We start from the raw sequence: 19,744 nt of genomic DNA, 5'->3' as shown, positions 1-19,744 counted from the left end.
CAGTAAAGTGGACGACACACTGCAAAAAATAGTATCTTGTCAAGTAAAATAATCTTAGATGTAGTCAGTGTATCTAACACTTTCTCATTTTTAGATGGTTGTGCACTTATAAGAGTATCTAGCTAATTTCCAGAAATTTCTTACTCGTTTTAGTTAATTTTATCAAGTAAAATGATCTAACTGTACTGGCAGATAACTTTGCTGGTTTCAAGGACATTTCTTAAAAGAAGCAAAATTATCTGCCAATATAGTGAGATAATTCTACTTGATAAAATTGCTTAAAACAAGTGAAAATGTCTAGAAATAAATAATCTTAGTTTAAGCTTACAACAATCTCAATAGGAGATTTCTTGATTATATTTAAGATTACTTTACTAGACAAGATACCACTTTGCAGTGCAGGTGTGCAGGCCTTATATAACTATGGATTTATGTCTCCTTTTGCAGCCTTCATCTTGGTAAGAATGACATATTGACGTTTTATGATGGCGATGACCTCACAGCCAACATCCTGGGTCAGTACAGCGGCACTCTCCCCAAATTCAAACTCTACACCTCCATGGCTGATGTGACCATCCAGTTCCAGTCGGATCCGGCCACAAACATCTATGGCTACAACAACGGCTTTGTGGTACATTTCTTCGGTGGGTAGCGCTGATGACGGTTAGATTTATGACACTTTTTGTAAAAAGCTGTGTTCTACAAAAGGGACAGGGAACAGGGCGCTGGTTCATTTTTTAACATGTGACAGCACTGCAAGGTCAGGGAATAGAAGCGGTGAATGTACAGTCTTTGTTTTTTGGGGATTTTTCCTGAAAAACCAGAAAGACTGATGATCGCTATGACGGACTGTTCCATCTTTGCTTGTTTTGCCTAAATGAGTCACATTGGCGGGGCGGCAGCCCCCTCAGCCACCGGTGTCACAGCAAGCGCTGGTCCTGCCAGCCGGCTTGGCAGTGCCTTACCTTGGCACATAGCACTGTGAACAATCACTGTGAATGGATGGCATAGTGCTCTCTGGCTGTGGACTCATTTACATGCAAAATGGTGCACGCTGTGTCACCTCAGCACCATGCCCCCTTTCCATCCCTGTCCACTTGGCTGCACCGAGCTTTTGGCACTCAGCACGGGTCCAGCACGGTCAATGGCCAACTGCAAAATTGCTAGCACAAATCAGCCCTATTCTAACGATCCGGCTAAAATTGACCAGACACTCGATCAATTCAAAATGGCCTGATTAGCATAATGCTAACCCCCCCCCTCGCCCCCTTCTTCTCTGATCCCCCTTTGTGCTGCAGAGGTGGCCCGGAACGACACATGCTCAGAGCTACCGGAGATTCCTAACGGTTGGAAGAGCACATCCCATCCCGACTTGATCCATGGGACAGTGGTGACTTACCAATGTTACCCAGGCTTCCAGGTGGTGGGCTCCGAGATCCTCATGTGCCAGTGGGACCTCACGTGGAGTGGAGATGTGCCCAGTTGTGAGAAAGGTCAGTGCCTGATTATCACGAGGAACACTGTGGTTCTCAATACATTGACAAACCCCTCCCTTGTAGCACACTGTAGCCCATCTAAGGTGCATGGTTTGTATTAGCCAGCCTCTAGTGCTTTTATAGCCCAGCAATGGATTGGTGACCTGTCCAGGCTGTATCCTGCCTTCCACCCAATGACTGCTGAGATAGACCCCCCAACACTGTCCACCCACACATCTGCTAACCCACCACTTGAATGCCCGGGATGCCCAGGACACTTGTAGGTGTTGTCATTGATTGATTTCCATGGTATTGTGAGTATTGTTGATCCAGTTAAAATGCATATCAACTCAACTTTGCCTTTCCCTCAGACCACAGAGATGAATTGTCCCAGATATGATATACAGAGCTTTGCTTTGTTACAGAACACTTGAGCTGATTGGTGTAAAATGTCATACTGGCATATCTGTATGATGAATCTGTAACAAACTAACAGTCTTTATTTTGAGTGTATATTTGTGGAATTGCCCATCGTACCTGGTACAGAACAGCAGCCAACCTCCTTCGAACAGCTCTTAGGCCCATTGCACTGAAGTTCCTCACGCTACTATTGCTACTGCAGAAATGCGTAATACACTTCACAAGCAAGACAAACAATCTGCTGTGACTTTTTACCAATTCTACACTCCCGAGATTGATACACTGTTCTTCATGCCTAGATTAATTCAGGGGCATGTTCACCCACTCCTCAACCTAGGACTATAACGTTACTACAGAGAAGAAGATAACTTATATTACAAATGGGAAGGTCAAAAGAAATTGAGTGGAAAAGCAGGAGTTTGGTTAAAAGATAATGAAAATGGGAATCCTAACAACCACCTGCAAGACCTGGTAGACACCAGAACTGTTAGACGTTACTGAGAAAAAGGACATCTGAACATGAACATCTGAGAGGTGAATAATAATTGAGAACCATTTGTCACTGTGTTTGCACATTGTGAAATTAGACCTCTGCATTTAACCCATCCATGCAGTGAAACACCCACAGTGGGCAGCCCTATCCACGGCACCCAGGGAGCAATTGGGGGTTAGGTGCCTTGCTCAAGGGCACTTCAGTCACGGACTGTCAGCCGAGCGGATCAAACCGGCAACCTTCCGGTCACAGGGCTGGTTCCCTAACCTCCAGCCCACAACTGCCCAAACGTTCATTCCCATACCGGGAGTCGAACCTGGGCGAAAACCAGGAATCCTAACCACTAGACCATATGGGAGCTTAAGGAAGTAAGGTTTTATGGAATGGTAAATCTAAATTTGTACTTGGGATTATTTGGATTGTGAGAAGCAAAAATGCAACCATCTTCTAAGACTGAACCTTGTAGGTGTGGAAGAATATCCTGCAGATTTCTTGGGAAAACTGAAAGCAAGTCCCCTGAAAAGAACATGAGTGTGGACACAACGCTGAAAAAATGTATATCATACTTCGTTTTTGCGGCTTCTGTGTCCTTAAAGGCCGTTTTGACTATAAATGAAACCAATGAAGGAAGAGTGGTCTCTGACTAACACAGTACTGTATGTGGGTTTTTTTATTCCCTGTATTATAGCCTCAACATCCGCAGCCATTCTGTCTAACTAGCTGATGAATGTTCATACGGTTTATGCTTTCTGACTCACAAGCATTCCAAGCAATCATACAATAGTCAACGTAAAGCGCTCTGTGTATCTGGCTCTTATTCATACACCACTCAGATTACAGTCGTTTCAAAAGGCATTCAGCTTAATGAGCGTTGTCATTAAATGGTGATTAAATTATCTCTCGGTGGGCTTTGTGGAGGCGCGGCTGCATCCCTTCAGTGTTTCGGTGTTAGCGTGGTGATTTACTCTAGTAAAGATTCTCCTCATACAGCGGAATTCTACGTTAACGTCTAGCGCTTAGCTGGACCGCTCCAGCATCAACATTCTCGTTAATGTATGCTCTCCATCAACGTCACGCTGTGTCTTTTGGCTTTTGATGTGATAGATGTAGCTGAACAATACGCACACAGTAACATAAACTACAGAGAAATCAGAGAGTTGAATACTCAGATAAGGAACTCGGCAATCATTGGAAACAGAACTGCAAAGAGAGAATCTGCCACCTACAGGCGGCTCACAGTTGTGTACAGAAACACTTTGAAATGACGTGTTTTATGATTTTCTATACAGTGAACAGATCCTGTACGGAGCACACACTTATATAGCTTTTCTCTGCAAATTTAAATGCACAATTTCTGGTTATTTGCTGAGTTTAACATGGAAAGAAATAAAATCTTAAATAGAGAACGTGACATAACCTTTATTCCATGATCATTTGTTGAATTCAGCAGATAAACAGTATTTGGGCACTGAAATGTGTCAACTTATCTGTCAACTTGACTTAGAAAATCAAGTCAAAGTTTATTAATATAGCACTTTTTACAACAGGCATAGTCACAAAGCAGCTTTTGCAGAAAAATCCAGGTCCAAGCTCCCATGAGCAAGCCAGTGGAAAGGAAAAACTCCCCAAGAGGAAGAGGAAGAAACCTTGAGAGGAACCAAGACTCAAAAGGGGAACCCATCGTATTCATTCATTCATTCATTCATTCATTCATTCATTCGTTTATTTGTTTATTATATCCCCTGGCTGGGCAACCAGGGGTCCTCTCTGCGCAGAGTTTGCAAGTTCTCCCCATGTCTACGTGGGTTTAATCCAGGTGCTCTGGTTTCCTCCCACAGTCCAAAGACATGCAACCAAGCGAATAGGAGATACCAAATTGTAAGTGTGAGTGTGTGTGTGAATGTGTATGTCGTATGCCTGCCCTGTGATGGACTGGTGGGCAGCCTGTCCAGGGTGTTTTCTGCCTTCTGCCCAATGTGCTCTGGGCTAGACTCCAGGAACACAAAGTGCACCTATATGGTAAGTGGAGCTGATAAAATGGACGCATAAAATGTAGCCACTGAAAACACTTCAAAACATACCGTTCACCCCCCCCCCCCATTCCATACAGTCCACATATGGAAACCACGCCCATTTTGAATTCAGTGTTTTCGTGATGACGAAATGTAGCAGGTAGCCTGCAGCAGTTTAGCCCCGCCCATTCACGCTGAAGTTATTACGCGTTTCAGCCCGGACTGCTTTTTGAATGAGGCAGAATACAGGAGAGCCAATCAGAGCAGAGCTCATTTACATACATCAGTCTTAAAGACACAGTGACAAAAAAAGCCTGTTTGACTCTAAGGGATAAAGAGACGTTGGGAAACAGTAACATGAAAAACGAATAGCTGTTTTTGGTAAATAAAGAAGAAGTATGTGAGATATGGGCCCTTTAAGTAGCAGGTATCTAGGGGTCGACCTCCAGAGAGAACAGTAATAAATCCCACTTGCTTTGTTTACATCTTTCATCTCCGTTGTTCTTTATGAACTCCAGTTTCAGTCGTCTGTCTGATGCAACAGCCAGAAGGGCTCAATATCTGAGCCTGTTCATTTTTAATGCGGACCATATTGTGTCCTGCTTTGAGAGTGGACAGCAGTCATCCTCACACCTCATGTCTTTGTGAAAGAAGCTCTGGAATTATGAGAGCAGTTGGCCCACATAGTTTAAGTTAAATGATACTTTTTATAATCCTACAAACAGGGAAATTCCACCTCCGCGTTTAACCATATCCATGAAGTGAAATGACACACACACACACACACACACACACACACACACACACACACACACACACACACACACACACACACACACACACACACACGGGGGCAGTGAGCACACTTGCCTAGAGCAGTGGGCAGCCCTATCCACAGCACCTGGGGAGCAATTGGGGGTTAGGTGTTTTGCTCAAGGACACCTCAGTCATGGACTGTCGGTGCTGGGGATCGAACCGGCAACCTTCTGGTCACAGGGCCAGTTCCCTAACCTCCAGCCCTCGACTGCCCATCTTAGCTGAAGTCATGCCTGTGCTGTGGCATCTGACTTGCTAACAAAGCTAGCGCAAACTTAGCCAAAACCCTATGGTCTCAAATACCACAGAACAGCTTCTATTGGCTTTGAGGTCAGGTTTTCACTTGCGTTTTGCTTTCTTAAACATTAGTCTTTATCACCTGCACTTGTTTCAGAGCAGCAGTCACGCAAAACCAAGCCTAAACTGTGGTGTCGAGCACTGTTTGGGTCTGTAGTCTGCCTGCTAAGCTAACGTTAAGTTAGCCACTCAGGTTACAGATCCAAACATCGTGGAACAGGATTCATTTCACATTTCTGTCTCTTCAACACCAGTTGCTCAACTTCACTCCCTCAGACTTGAATGCCCCCAGTTGTGATTTGGGGTTTACCTCATAAATGATTTCTGATTACCTCATCAAGAATAATGTCACAAAAATGTGTATGTGTGCAGTGATGACGTGTCAGGACCCTGGTCTGGTGGAGCATGGCCGCAGGGTGCTGACGGGGTCCCGCTTCACCGTAGGCTCCAGCGTCCAGTACGTGTGCAACAAGGGATACTCATTGTCCGGCCCCGGAGTCCTCACCTGCTACAGCCGCGACACGGCCGACCCCAAGTGGAGCGAGAGGCTGCCGAAGTGTGTCCGTAAGTCCAGTAAACAGACCACTCCCTGCCGCATACGCGACCCTTCACAAGCGTCGAGTTACTGATCACGTTCATCGCTTGTGCTGTTTCATATGCAATAATCATTTATACAGTCCAGATTTGACAGGAGATTTAGAAATGTATATTTAGTAAATATAATCGGATCCACATGAAATGCTTTAAGATGTTTTATTGAATATTACAAGTATTTTGGGGCCACTAAGTTAAATAACTGATCATTAATGTACTGTCATTATCTGTTTGCAGTGTTTGCCCAGTTCATGTTTCATTATCACTACTTTTGAAATATGTGGAATTCTAGAAATTGTTGTCAGAAGAAAACCTTGTATGTCTAAAATGGTCACTTTACAGGAGAAGCAAAAAAACGACTTTTCTTCTAATGTTAGTCAGTGGAACCAGACTTTTTTCCAGGTGCTCCTGAGCCGTTTCTTTTGGTCTGTTCTTCATGAAATTTACGCACAACGTAAAGAAAAATAGGCCTTTTCAGATTTGGTCAAAAACTGAAAAGCCACCAAAAACAGTCTACAGTCTGTAACTGTAGAACTCCAAAGTGCTCCTATATAGTAAGTGGAGCGCATAAGATGGGCAGTGAGTGTAGATACAAGGAGGTGGTACATAAATACACACATGTATACCCAAACCAGTCACTTTTACATAAATATATGTCTAGAATATAATATAGATAGACAATTAGTTGCTTTTACATTATTGAAACATTGATGCAAAAGTTTTCAACAGTAATGACAAACACATTACAATCTACATTTAAATAAAAGTTTCAGTAAGAGGATGATTGTTATTGAGTACAGTCAGAGTAGAGAGCAAGGGTTTAAATTGTTGCCCTCCATCGCCACCTAGTGGATCTCTACACTGCACTGCAATGGCTGTGTTGTGTGTTCACTGGATCACCGCATTAAGTAGGCAAAAGAATTCCCTCATTCCTTTTGAAATATTATGAGTTTAATTAAACTCAATCGAAGAAAAATCATTGTTTTTATCCTCTCAGTGAAACTGTAGTGATTGTTTTGCCATTGAATTATGATAATGCATTTTAAATTCTACTTATGGTGAGAAACAGTTCTATATAGTATAAAAAATAGTTCTTTGACCATTTAACCAGACAAAGAACCATGTATTTAAAAAAGTTAAGACGTTTTTAACGTTGAAAGTTCAGATTTTTTTTGGAGAGATGAAGTTTTATTCTGACAGTTACAATATATAACCATTACTGTTAATGAAAAACCCATGAAGAACCACTTTTTTAAAGATGGTAGAAGTAAGCATTCCTGTAAGTCTTTTTAAAGACTCTTGTTTATCTTTTTTCAATGGAAATCGGAACATTTAAAAGACTGCGTGGTTTGCTGTTGTTCAGTTAAGTCTGTTTTAATTGGTTGACTTTATTAACATTCTCAGTTACTCTATTATCAGTGAAATTATTCCACAGGTCACTTCACTGCTAATGTAATTGATAAGTCACTAAAAGGACATTAAACTGTTCTTTTCCAGCTGAACGGTACGAGCCCTGCAGTAACCCTGGTGCTCCTTCCACTGCCATTCAGAGCTCCGAGAAAGCCTTTTTCCAGGCCGGGGAAACGCTGACCTTCACCTGCCGACCTGGCTATCAGCTCCAGGGGGAGGCCACCATCCGTTGCCTCCCGGGACATCCCTCTCAGTGGAGTGGGATGCCCCCTGCATGCAGGGGTAGGAACTGTGTTCTTGAAATACATTTACTGTCCACTTTGTTAGAAACACTGACCTTATACTTCTACTCACTGGCCACTTGATTAGAAACACCTACCTTCTACGTTCACCCACTGACCACTTTATTAGAAACATTGACCTTGCACTTCTACTCATGGGCCACTTTATTAGAAACACCTACCTTTTGCTTCCACTCATTGGCCACTTGAGTGGCGGTGAGGAGACCGATCCACCACTCAAACATCCAACCAAGAGAGGTTCCAAGGTCAGAAATTGGCCACTGATGAAGGGCTAACACAAACTGTCAGCACATCAACAGACGGACTAGTCTATAACGGGACGCCAGAAAGGTGGAGCTACAAGGTAGGGCTTCTCCAGTGAGAGAAGGTTGAGATTAGGTCCAGAAGCGATTGTTAGCATGAGCACGAAAGAGAAAATAACCATGACAAATATGACAAAGACTAGCTGAAGCTCCTTAGAGGAAGCAGTTTGTGCTAATAAGCTTGAGGGAAGAGGACTTCTTACTGAAGTTTTTACTGCTGTTTTTTATCTGGCTATCTTGTCTCTTAAATTTTTAATTGAAGTCATTAGTTAAATCGAAAGCTGATTCAACTGATGTTTCCTGCTTAAAGCCGTTACAAATTGAATAGTGCCGTTTAGACTACGGTGCTGCTTTTGGGGGAAATGAGAACACTTAATCAAAAGGCCTCCCTTAATAGTCTCCATTATTTTAAGTGCCTTAAGTCCTGTCAGCGTTCTAAATCACTTTTACGCAATTTTTACCTAGTAATTCATTTTTCGTACTTTTTTTTTTTCCTTCTGGTGTTTCAATTATGCTTCTGAAAATTGCCTTTTCTCCTTTGTAGCCACCGGGGGAGATGTTAATGAGCACAGATTGGACGGTAAGGTTATCTCTCACATTGGGAGACTTAATCAAATTATTCTGGCTTTTTTATGGCAGGTGGCCTTTCAGCTAGTTTTAGAGGTTTCAATTATTATGACTCCTGTTACTGCATCATATGGTGCTGTTAAAGGCCATGATTCTAATTTATAGCATCTTATCATTGAGCAAGTATATGACAAGATTAGATGGAACCCCTTTTTCAGCAAACTGCATTAAAGTAACAGCCCAGCATTTTTCAACCTAATCTTTATGTGCCGCATCTTTGATTTTCCCAATACTTGACTCGAAACACTTATAAATAAATGCTGTACATGTACTGTGCAAAAGCCAGAGACCACTCTTCATATATTTAATTTCCAGCCAAGACATGAAGCTGTTGTTCATTTTGTGTGGCCCCTTCCTGCTCCAACATGACTGCGCACCAGTGCACAAAGCAGGTCCATAAAGACGTGGATGAGCGAGTTTGGTGTGGAAGAACTTGACTGGCCTGCACAGAGTCCTGACCTCAACCTGACAGAACACCTTTGGGATGAATTAGAGCGGAGACTGTGAGCCAGGCCTTCTCATCCGACATCAGTGTCTGACCTCACGAATGTGCTTCTGGAAGAACGGTCAAAAATTCCCATAAACACACTCCAGACCCTTGTGGAAAGCCTTCCCAGAAGAGTTGAAGCTGTTATAGCTGCAAAGGGTGGGCCGGCATCATATTAAACCCTATGGATTAAGAATGGAATGTCACTCAAGTTCATATGCGTGTGAAGACAGACGAGTGAATACTTTTGGAAATATAGACTTTTTCAGTGTTCAGTGAGTCACTCTTTACCTTTATTCCAGCTTCCATTCTTTCCAGGAGACTCACTTTCAGCTCCTCAAAGAATCTGCAGACACACCTCCAAAGTTTCGTCTTAGAAGTTGGTTTAGCTTCTGAAGTGACCAAACTGGACTCTCGGATGGTCAGTCCATTGTTCAGCTTCTTTGTTTGGTGCGTCCGTCTCCTTTTCTCAGTGAGGTTCTTCTTGAACAGCTACACATCCTTTCAGACCCACAGCACTGAGTGGTCTTCTCACAGTGGAAGGATGGACAGAAACACCTGTGGATGTTTTCGGATCTGAAGCAGCTTGATTTTCTCCTCTCTCTCAAAGGTGGAAGCTTTAAGTGCTATTTAACTGATGGGGACAGTTCTGGTGTCTACCAGGTGTTTCAGGTGGTTGTTAGGAATTCTGTTTTCTCTGTAGCTATTAATCAGTTTTTGAAACCCCCATCTTACATCTTACGTCTAATCTTCCCAGAAATATCTCCTGAAAAATGAATGAACTTGTACTTAATGGCTGTTTTGAATGGGAATTAAGTAAGTGAAGAGTGGTCTCTGACTTTTACACCGTTTTATTCACTTTCTCGAAGGATTTGAGGTATCTGCGGCATTCAGTTCAGTCAGAGCGTGTGAAAAACACAAATTCGTGTTGTACCATAATTCATTTTCATTTTGCAACACCATTAATGACAATGTACTACAAAATATATCTCACAAACATTTATTGCATTCAGCAGCTGCCCACTGGCTTCTGTTATAAGTGTTTTTCGAGTTGACACAGTTCCTGTTCTGTCGTAAGGGCAGGAAAGTGCATCAGAATCATTTTTTGTGTTATTGACCACACATTAGATATGTGGCATAGAGATTAGGGTGAAATTCAGTGGAGTGGTCCTTTAATATGTGCCTGGATCAGTGGAGGCCTGTCTCTACAGCTTGTATTAACCCATTACAGAAACTCTGCCTGCTTTTGTTTTTTTGTTTTTTTTCCCTCGTCTAGTGGTCAGCTCTGACCTCGGTGCAGAGGGCACCAAAACTGCCATTGCAGTCATGGTTCCTGTGGCGGCGGTGTTACTAGTCATACTGGGCATTTACCTCTACTTCTCAAAGTGAGTAGCCTCAGTGATTCCCTCTTCAGCTGCTGTCACTGTGCATTAGAGTTGTAGGTACTTGAGTCCAGTCTTGACACCATAACCTAGTAGTCCTGTCTCTTGACCTCATTTGGACTCGGTCTTGTCTCGATCTCAGGGTAAGGTGGACTGATTGTTGTCTAGAACACCCGAGTTCAATGCCTCTGTCTGAGGCAACTGGAAGCTGAATTATTATTGAATATCAACAAAACCAGAATAAAACAGTCCTTTCACTGCATCAAGGGCTCACACACTTTTGCAACACAAAAGCTTAATTAAAAAAATCTTAATCTGGTCTCAGTCTTGACTTAGACTCAGATCTAGTGGTCTTGATTACAACACTGCGTGTGTTTGAAATCAGCTTTTTCAATAAAATAGAACCAAATTTGTTGTAGATGAATGAATGAAAGGACTGTAATCAGAGAACAGAGAATTGTAGAGAGGAGACATCACCACTCTGTAATGTCTCAAACACTAGGGGGCGCTCCCGAGTGAGTCCAAAATGAATGGGTTGATATGGAGAATACAAATATTTCCTGAACACAGAATATAATAAAACATTTTAACACCGCTGTTATATTTTTAAGGGTTTTTAAACTCGAGCTACAGGAGTTTAAAACAGCGCCTCATGTTTATCCATGATGGCAGTGAGCGCTCGCCACCCAATCACACTCAGTAGCAGTAATGCTAGCATTACTCATTTGGAGTAGAAAAAAAGGAAACATACAGTGAGTTTTCTTTGCTTTTTTAGTGTAACACATCCTTCTACTTCCTAAAATTAAAAGAAAGCTCTGGACAAGTGAAACTATTGTAACTTTTCGTTTTGCTCCATTCACGCCTTTCATTAAGGACTCGCTCACTCGCCCTCTGCTGTTTGCAGTCCTGTTTTTGATATAACAGGGGAAATAGGAAGTGGCCAGACTCCTCATAATCCGGCTCTGCTATAATGTGCTATTCCTGTTCAAGTTCACAGACTTCCAATAGGAAGCTAGGGAAAAAAATGTGTCCAGAGTAATGAAGAGAACTACAGCCATGTGCAGAAGACTAAACACCCCTGGCCAAATTACACATTTTGTTGATTTTCTGACTGATCCTCTACAGAGAGCACACTTCTGCACGTTTTAATGCACAATTCCTGTTTATTTCCTGAATTTAACATATTGGAAAAAAGTGTTAAAAATAAAATGTGGCTTGTGCAAAAGTTATGGCGCATTTTATATTAATATATTTTCCCCAATATGTTCAATTCAGCAAATACTGCACACTAAAACTACCTAAACAAATGCCATATTAAAGTTTTTAAGAGGATATGTTTACTTGTTACTATGTTTTCACTTAGAAAATCAACAAAACATGTAATTAGACCAGGAGTGTACAAACGTTCGCATATGATTGCATATCAGAACTCCTACAGTGTAGACTTAAATATTATAAACCACAAAGAAAAGGCATTTTTAGATGTGTCATTCAATATTTCCAGTATTTTAGGAAAATGAGCAGTGCTGTATTGAGTATTGTGCTGATCAGAGGTTTAGACAAACTTTAGTAATCCGTATGAGGCAATGTGAGAGTGGACTTCACCTCTGTTTTTTTCCATGTAGAGTCCAGGGGAAGACCCTTCAGCTGCCCAGCTCATCTTTACCTCCTTACGACAACATGACAGAGGAGTCTGCATTCGACAACCCCATCTACGAGACTGGAGTAAGTATGGACGCCCTGAACCTCAGAGACGTGGACTCCCAGAACACCGTTGTCCTTTCCTGACCATTTCTCACCTCCAGCTCCTCTTCCCTCGCCTGCCATACCATCACACGACCAGCAGAGGGCACTCCATATCACTTCCATTCCTATCCGAGGTCTCTCACTCTCGCTTCCAATAAATCCGGCATTAATTAAGATGCTCCTGTCGCACTGAAGCCCTCCCCTGTGCAGTCAGAACTGAAGACTGATTGGTTTGTGGAAGATACAGCTGTCACTTTCTGATGCTTCAGCAAGGCACCCAGTTCACTTGGTTTAGCAAGAATGGTTTCCAATGGGATCTTGCAGTATTCTTAGTTTGAAGGCCAGAGCTTGGACACATTCCAGCCCAAAGTCCTTCTTCAGGTTTGAACTTCGAAGACATCAACAACAGGGAGACGTTATGATGAAGAGAAGAGTTTAAAAGTGAAATTATGTTCTGAATCATCCTCATTTTTACGTAATTAGCTAATCTACAACAGCTCGATCCAGATTTCAAGCATAATGCAGCTCAGTGACAAGATAAACGAGTAAACAAATCTATTTTAATTCACATCTGAATGTCTTCGTCATGTAAGGGAGCACTGCTGAGTCTGTGAAGGGCACATAGAGGACTCTGGGAAAATGAGAATTGGGGCATCCTGTGGCCTTGTGGTCCTCACTGGCGGGCACACATGAGAACCGCAAGGCCACAAGTGCGAAAGAGCTATCGTCGAGTGAATGTGGATCCTAATCCGTTTATATTTCATCCATATCAGCATCCTTCTGTGTTGTGTATTCCTTCTGTGTAGATGTCCTGATCCTGTTGAAGCTTGAAGCATTTAAAGGGTCCATATCATAAAAAGTTGATTTTTCCATGTTTAATTGAAAAGAACAAGTTTGATATAGTATGTAAAAACTTGTTGAAGTTTCAAAGCATCTTTGCTCATAGAAAAAAAAAAACAGCTCGTTTTAAAGTCATCGTTTTTGTGATGTCACAAAAAACACACATTTATAGATATCATCTATTCGGCTTAAAGCCCCATTTACATCGAAGGTATAAATAAGTGTTTCATTATCTGTGAAAGAGGCACAATCAAAACAGGCCAATGAGAACAGAGCTCATTTACATATATCAGTCTTCAAAGCACAGTAATAAAAAAAACCTGTTTAATTTGAATGGAAAAGGTTGGAATTTGGTCCTGTAAAAGTGAATTATGGTTCATAAAACCTCTCAAATGTGGACTTGGTAAAAAAATGAAATGCAAGAAAAATATAGAATGGGCCCTTTAGAAGAGGATCAGTGGGAGGTGAAATTATTTTGTGTTTTAATATATTTTCATTATATTTCCATCAGTCACTGTCTTTAACTTCTTACTCTCCAGGGTGAATTTTGGTTTGTCCATCTGAATTTACATCATACAATCATAAGGCTAATTATTCAGTAACTGCATGAAATAAATAGAATTTTTTTATTTTATTATTTGTTTTTGTGAAAGCTCCCCTCAGATTAACAGAACATGTGTTTTATGGTCATAAACATATTATTATACGCTTACAATTTACTGAAAGCCAAAAATCTCAGACACTCTATGTGTTATTTTATTAAAGTGATGTTTCCAGAGCAGATCACTGAAGAGACGCCGTCTGTTTATAGTTTACAGCCCAGATTTGGGGGAAAACGGGTCGACTTTCAGTAGAAAAACAAAGTTCAGCTTCTTTTATTATAAGGGTTTAAAATGACATCACCGTCTATTAGACTGGAGAGAAGAGCTACAGCCTCATACGACGCCCAGCTTCTGAATGGAGCTTATGAAATATGAACGTTATGAAGAACATGACCTGTGTTTTGGAACCACTGGTGGTCCCGAGGAGTTAAAGAGGTTAAAGAACGCTAAGCTGGAGGTCACGTTAACAAAAACAGGCTTGACAGGATTGGTTTTGCTTCATTACGCTTCATGGAGAGATCATTAAAGAAAAGCTTTTGATTTCAAACTATATATTACAGTCACCTCTGTATTATTATATTATACAGATGTAAATATTTAGTCTGGGACTGTCACTTTTGACTATATTAGTATTTAAATAATCTTTAATGATTAATCAGAGAAATCAGTCAAAAGTAGAACAAAAATAGACTTAAAACCCTAAGGAATCTAAATCTTGTGGGCACACAAAATACATGTACAACTTATGTGTTGTGGATAAATGTCTGTAGTCCATTAAATGGCTGATGTGTTTTGCCAGAATGGAGAGAATTTGGCTCTGTGTTTGAATTGAATGAACTTGCAGAGAGAAAACTAACAACCCAGCAAGAATAACTGAGGTAGCAATAATGTTCAGACAGCCAAGCCAGCATTCCCTGGATGCACGTCCAGCTGTACAGTGAGAAGAACCTTACCTCCTTTAGGACATCACCATCAGAGAACTTGTAGAGAGGAGAATTCCCGCTCTGCAATGTCTTCCGGATTTCTCAAACACTAGAGGGCGCTCCCGAGCGAGTCTAAAATGAATGGGTTGAGAATTTGAGTAAAATCACTTTATAAATGCTGAAACATTTTTAATGCAAGAGAATACAAACATTTCCTGAACAAAGAATATAGTAAGACATTTTAACACCACTGTTATATTTTTAAGAGCTTTTAAACTCAAGCTAAAAACAGAAACCCCAGCCAATGAGCTGCTCCGCTCACCAATCAATCATCCCGCTCAAGCAGTAAAGCTCTGCCCAAAACCCGTTTGCTGTAGGAAAAAGGAAATATATAGGAGTTTTCTTTGTTTTGTTTTTTTTTATTATTGAAATACATCCTTCAACTTTCTAAAATTAGTTCTGGGTGAGTGATTAGAACCTATTTTAACTTTTTGTTTTTACTCCCATTCATTTCAGTCTCCCTCGCGGACGCCCTCTGCTGGTTAGCAGTCCTGTTTTTTATATAACGTGGGGAATAGGAAGTGGCCAGGCTCCTCATGGACTGGCTCTGTCACCATATGAAAGCTGGACAGTGATTCACACAGAGTGGACACGGCAGGAATAATCTACAACACAACACCACAGTGTTTAGATCTGCTTCAGTGGTGTAGCAGCATGGGAATAGTGTCGGATGGAGGGCTGTCAATCATGCTCACTCATTAGAATACTAGGCCACGCCCAGAAAGTTTTCATGTCTGATAAGAAACTTTAAAACCATGTTTGATTAAATTTCTGTCTTTTTTTTTTTTCATTCAAACTGCCGGATGTTTAATATAGCGCTCCATTCTAGTATCATGCAAACTTATTCTTCTATTTTACGCTGTGTTCCCTGGGACTTTAAATAAAGATTAACCAACCACACAGAGCCTTTCAAAGATTCAGAAATACTTTAGAAAACTAGAAACCTTTCAAAAAGACCTCTAGAAAAATGTGTGGCAAAAATGCCGTGCAGCCATCAGATCCATCTTTTCTTACTGTAAGGGAGACCAATAGAAAAGTTGGTCCTCTGTAAGTATTCGTTTCAAAGGGGAAGTCTACCAATTTTTCACAATTTTTCATAATGCAGTTGTTGAGATATAAATAGTCCCTCAGAGTGGTTTGATGTGAAACTTTTCATTATAGAGAAGCTTACTGGCTCAGATTTCCTCACAGTGGTGGTGATAGGAACCAGGGGTTGGGATGTCTACAACACAAATATAGACATTTTATTTACTATCCACAACTGCCAGTGAACCAACATGTCTTCATAATAGTAGTAGATCATTTTTATTTGTAATAAAAAATGTTTCAAACTGACATAAAACAACGTCTTAGACGTTAGACAGCATCTCATGTAATTAAACTCTTGACATCTGGTTACTATCACCACCACTGTGAACAAATACTGGCTCAATAAGTTTCTCTACACTGGCACATTTCACATCCCAAAACTCTAACTTTGTTTACATCTCAGTGACTAAATGATGCAGAAATTTAATAAAATTCCCTTTTGATATTGAATTGTCAAAGAAAGAGATAAAGAGAGAATTGTGTGGGGTTCAATGCATAGCTTTTGTCCCACTCTAAATGCATGGCTGTGGATCATGAACTATGAGAACTGATGAGTTCTCATGATGTTTCAATCTCTCTGCATCTACGTGCTCCTGTCACGGACCCCGCTGGCCGGACCCTGCACCCCCTCTCCCATACCCTCTCCTCCATCAGCCGCGCCTGGCCTGCCGTGATAACTAACAGGCTCTGTGTGTCTGTCCCTGTGTGGCTGCACCATCAGAAGAGCGATGAGGTGAGGCCTCCTGATGGAGGTGCATGACAACACCAAGGCATGACATCCCTGTCTGATCACCACCAGCCACCATGTGATGTCCTTCATGGTCACTGCTGTCAAACCTGTGCTTTGCCTTGCAGAATGTGCAGTAGTACTGAGACACAAACAGACTGGCCATCAAATGTCTGGGGATATTTTTCAAAATTAAAAAAAAACTACAGTAGGGATGGTATCGGATATCGGCCTCATACCATGGTTAGTTACTCATACTGATAAAAACGCACCAATAGCAACATCCCATAACACCTGATACCATGTGACATAAGCCCTTTTGCACTGCTGCACTAATGAACTCATGCTGACAGTGAATGGGAGTCTGCTTGCATTAAGGGAAGTGTTACTGACGCTGTGACAGTCAGACAAAGTCGCTGGTCACCTCAAACATTCTGCTGTGGCATATTCCTGCCAGGAATTGTGACCAATTTTTAAACACACACAATCACAACCAGTTCCCAATACAGGTGGAGACATGTAGGCTAGCAAAACAGAGGCAAAAAAGTGAACATTAACCACCAAAGTCCATATATGCATCACTATAAACATAAATACGTTGATTTTTTTTAATTGTCATAAAATTGGCTGTAGAGAGACCGTATTGTCCTACATCACCACCTGGTTTTAATTTCAGTACACAGTGTTGTGAAGTTAGCAAGGCTGCTGCAGCTCAGTTTCTCAGTGTGTTTGCTCAGTACTTCTGCCTACAGTGTGTTATTTTCAATGAACCATTAATTATTATTAATAATTATTCATAGACAGAGCTTTGTAGAGGCTGCGTTTCACATAGCAGGTCAATCAGATCGAGCGTTTTCATACAGTGTGAGCATATAGATTGTATACAGATATAGATAGGCTTTGTCTGTACATGATGGTCTATTCAAATATACAGTGTGAATCACCAAAGAACAAGATTTCTAAAATCTCACTTTAGAGGACATTCAACTAGAGCTCAACCAGCCAACCATCCAAAAAGACTCCAACAGCACAAATAGTGAGCTCTTCGGACGCATTAGCCTCAGATGTGACTCCTCCTATTGCTGTTGTTGAAAGAGAGTTTTGAAAGATCAAAACTATGAAACATACTTTACCTACAGCTGTACGGAAGCGCTTTTCTGATGTGGAACAAAACCCACTCCAGGGTAACTAATGTAATGCAGCTAGCTAAAGCACTTCATTTAAAATCAGATCGATTTTAATGATTTAATTGTTATGGTACATTGCACTAATTTACATAAGCTGTTTCATTTTAACTAGGTTACTCATGATGGTATCAGTATTGGCAAGTACTATAAAACATGTGCAATGATATCAAAGTGTCCCTGACCTGCAGCAGTTTTACAAAGCTGTTTCGATTTTGTTGCTTACTGTAAAAGTGACCGTGCAATTGACTCCAAATATTTTAGCACATACCTGTTTTCTTACTTAGTAAATGGATCTGTATTATGGAAAACTGAAAAACGTTTGGTAGGAAAATTATACAAGTATGTAAACACTGTTGACGTTTCAAAAATGACAAAATTCCAATTCCATATGGAAACTGGGGTGCAAACATTTGAATTTGTGAGGCACAACACATGCCAGCAGATCAGAATAGGATCCACTGACATTTATCAGTTGTAAGAACCCATTAACCATAAACAGCCTGTTTAATTCTATGGAATATAGAGAGGTTGGAAAATGGCCCTGTAAAATTAATTGTGTCTGTTTTTTGTTCATATGACAACACAAATGCCATAAATGGGCCTCAGGAAGAAAAAAATAATAATAGAAAATGTTGGATATTGGCCAATCAAATTTCAAAATGACACAAGAAGGTCTGTCCCCAAACCTTTGGTGGGTAGTTTGTTATTTACACTGAACAAAACATGCACATATCAATGAATAATCACTGTGCTTATCACACGATTTAAAGGCAGGTCCACCAACATTTCATAATTTCCATTCATTTCATGATTAAGATGTAAACCATGTCATTCAGAATGGTTTCATTTGAAATACTCGGTTCTGGAGAAACGTACAGAGTCGGAATTGTTTACAGTGGTGGTGATGGGAACCAGACGTCTGAAGAGTTTAAAGCCTCTAAGCTCCCTCACAGAAAGTTATTAGATGAAATGATCATGAACACACAACTGATATTGAAACTGTGTTTTGTAGCCAGATTTTGGACACATTGATCAGATTTACACATTAAAAGCGCAGAAGTGTAGGTTGCCTGGTGGTTTTGGGTAGTGAATAAAATGGCTATTTGTTTTATAGACATCATGGTTCCTATCAGCACCACTGTAAAGAACTGTAACATGTCTCTATAATGAACCATTTCACATCAAACCACTCTGAATGACTTTGTTTCCGACTGAATTATGCCAAAATTTTGGAACACTGGTGGAATTCTCCTTTAATTTCTCAAATATTTTCCACATTTTCTTTTTTGAATGCTTCAGATTTGTTTTCACTTAATGTCTTCAAAGGAAATGAACGTAACTTTTAGTCGGAAAGTGATTTCTGGTTTGTTTTCACTCATCGTGCGCTGCCAGTCACGCTTTCAGATTTATTTGCAGTCAACTGTGTCTGAGAAATCCATTCTAAATGGATTCATATTTTACATTAATTCATTGCATGCAAATTTTTCTTCTTTCAAATATGTGTTAAAACCACTGTGTACCTTCTGTTTTATGCCTACAGGTTTCTACTGTGCAAAAGATTTGATATACTTTAATATTATTTGTAAAAACATCTCTGCGTGCATTCAACCTGTGACTACCTAAGAAAAGCATTCAATATACAGGACTGTGCAAAAGTCAAAGACCACGCTTCATTTATTTCATTTCCAGTCAAAACGGCTTTTACGTTTTTCATTTTTCAGCAGCAGGAAAAAAACAAAAAACATGTTTAACAGAAAATGACACCAACGCCTCAACAACTAAATAAAATATGGTAGTTTTCGGTGTTTAGTGCGTCTCTTCACCTTTAATACAGCTCCATTCTTTTCAGGAGACTCACTTTCAGCTTTTCAAATAAATCTGTAGGGATGTTTTTTTCCCACACTTTCAAAGTTCAGTCTTAGAAGCTGGTTGATTTTCTGAAGCAATCCAACC

General features: G+C 40.7%; 1 protein-coding gene across 5 annotated transcripts in view; it reads left to right on the top strand.

Annotated features, from left to right (window-relative positions):
- The window catches only part of sez6a (seizure related 6 homolog a), a 250,928-nt gene that overhangs the window by 229,414 nt on the left and 1,770 nt on the right, over window positions 1–19,744 (top strand). Inside the window, exons 10-17 of one of the 5 annotated variants that reach the window (XR_005131808.1) lie at window positions 448–644; window positions 1,299–1,493; window positions 5,886–6,077; window positions 7,605–7,799; window positions 8,666–8,701; window positions 10,512–10,620; window positions 12,243–12,342; window positions 16,532–16,610. Coding sequence is in view for 4 of the 5 variants with exons in the window: in XM_037547389.1 (XP_037403286.1) it covers window positions 448–644; window positions 1,299–1,493; window positions 5,886–6,077; window positions 7,605–7,799; window positions 8,666–8,701; window positions 10,512–10,620; window positions 12,243–12,405 (1,087 nt within the window). In the remaining variant the exon portion in view is untranslated. Of the gene's footprint in view, window positions 1–447; window positions 645–1,298; window positions 1,494–5,885; window positions 6,078–7,604; window positions 7,800–8,665; window positions 8,702–10,511; window positions 10,621–12,242; window positions 13,868–16,531; window positions 16,611–19,744 lie in introns of those variants that run through there. The other 4 variants (XM_037547390.1, XM_037547391.1, XM_037547392.1 and 1 more) reach the window with 4 other exon arrangements.

Source organism: Pygocentrus nattereri, chromosome 18 (assembly GCF_015220715.1).
Source record: "Pygocentrus nattereri isolate fPygNat1 chromosome 18, fPygNat1.pri, whole genome shotgun sequence".
NCBI classification, from domain to species: Eukaryota; Metazoa; Chordata; class Actinopteri; order Characiformes; family Serrasalmidae; genus Pygocentrus; species Pygocentrus nattereri.
Note: the sequence above shows the minus strand (reverse complement) of the source record. Positions and strands in the feature narration are given on the sequence as shown.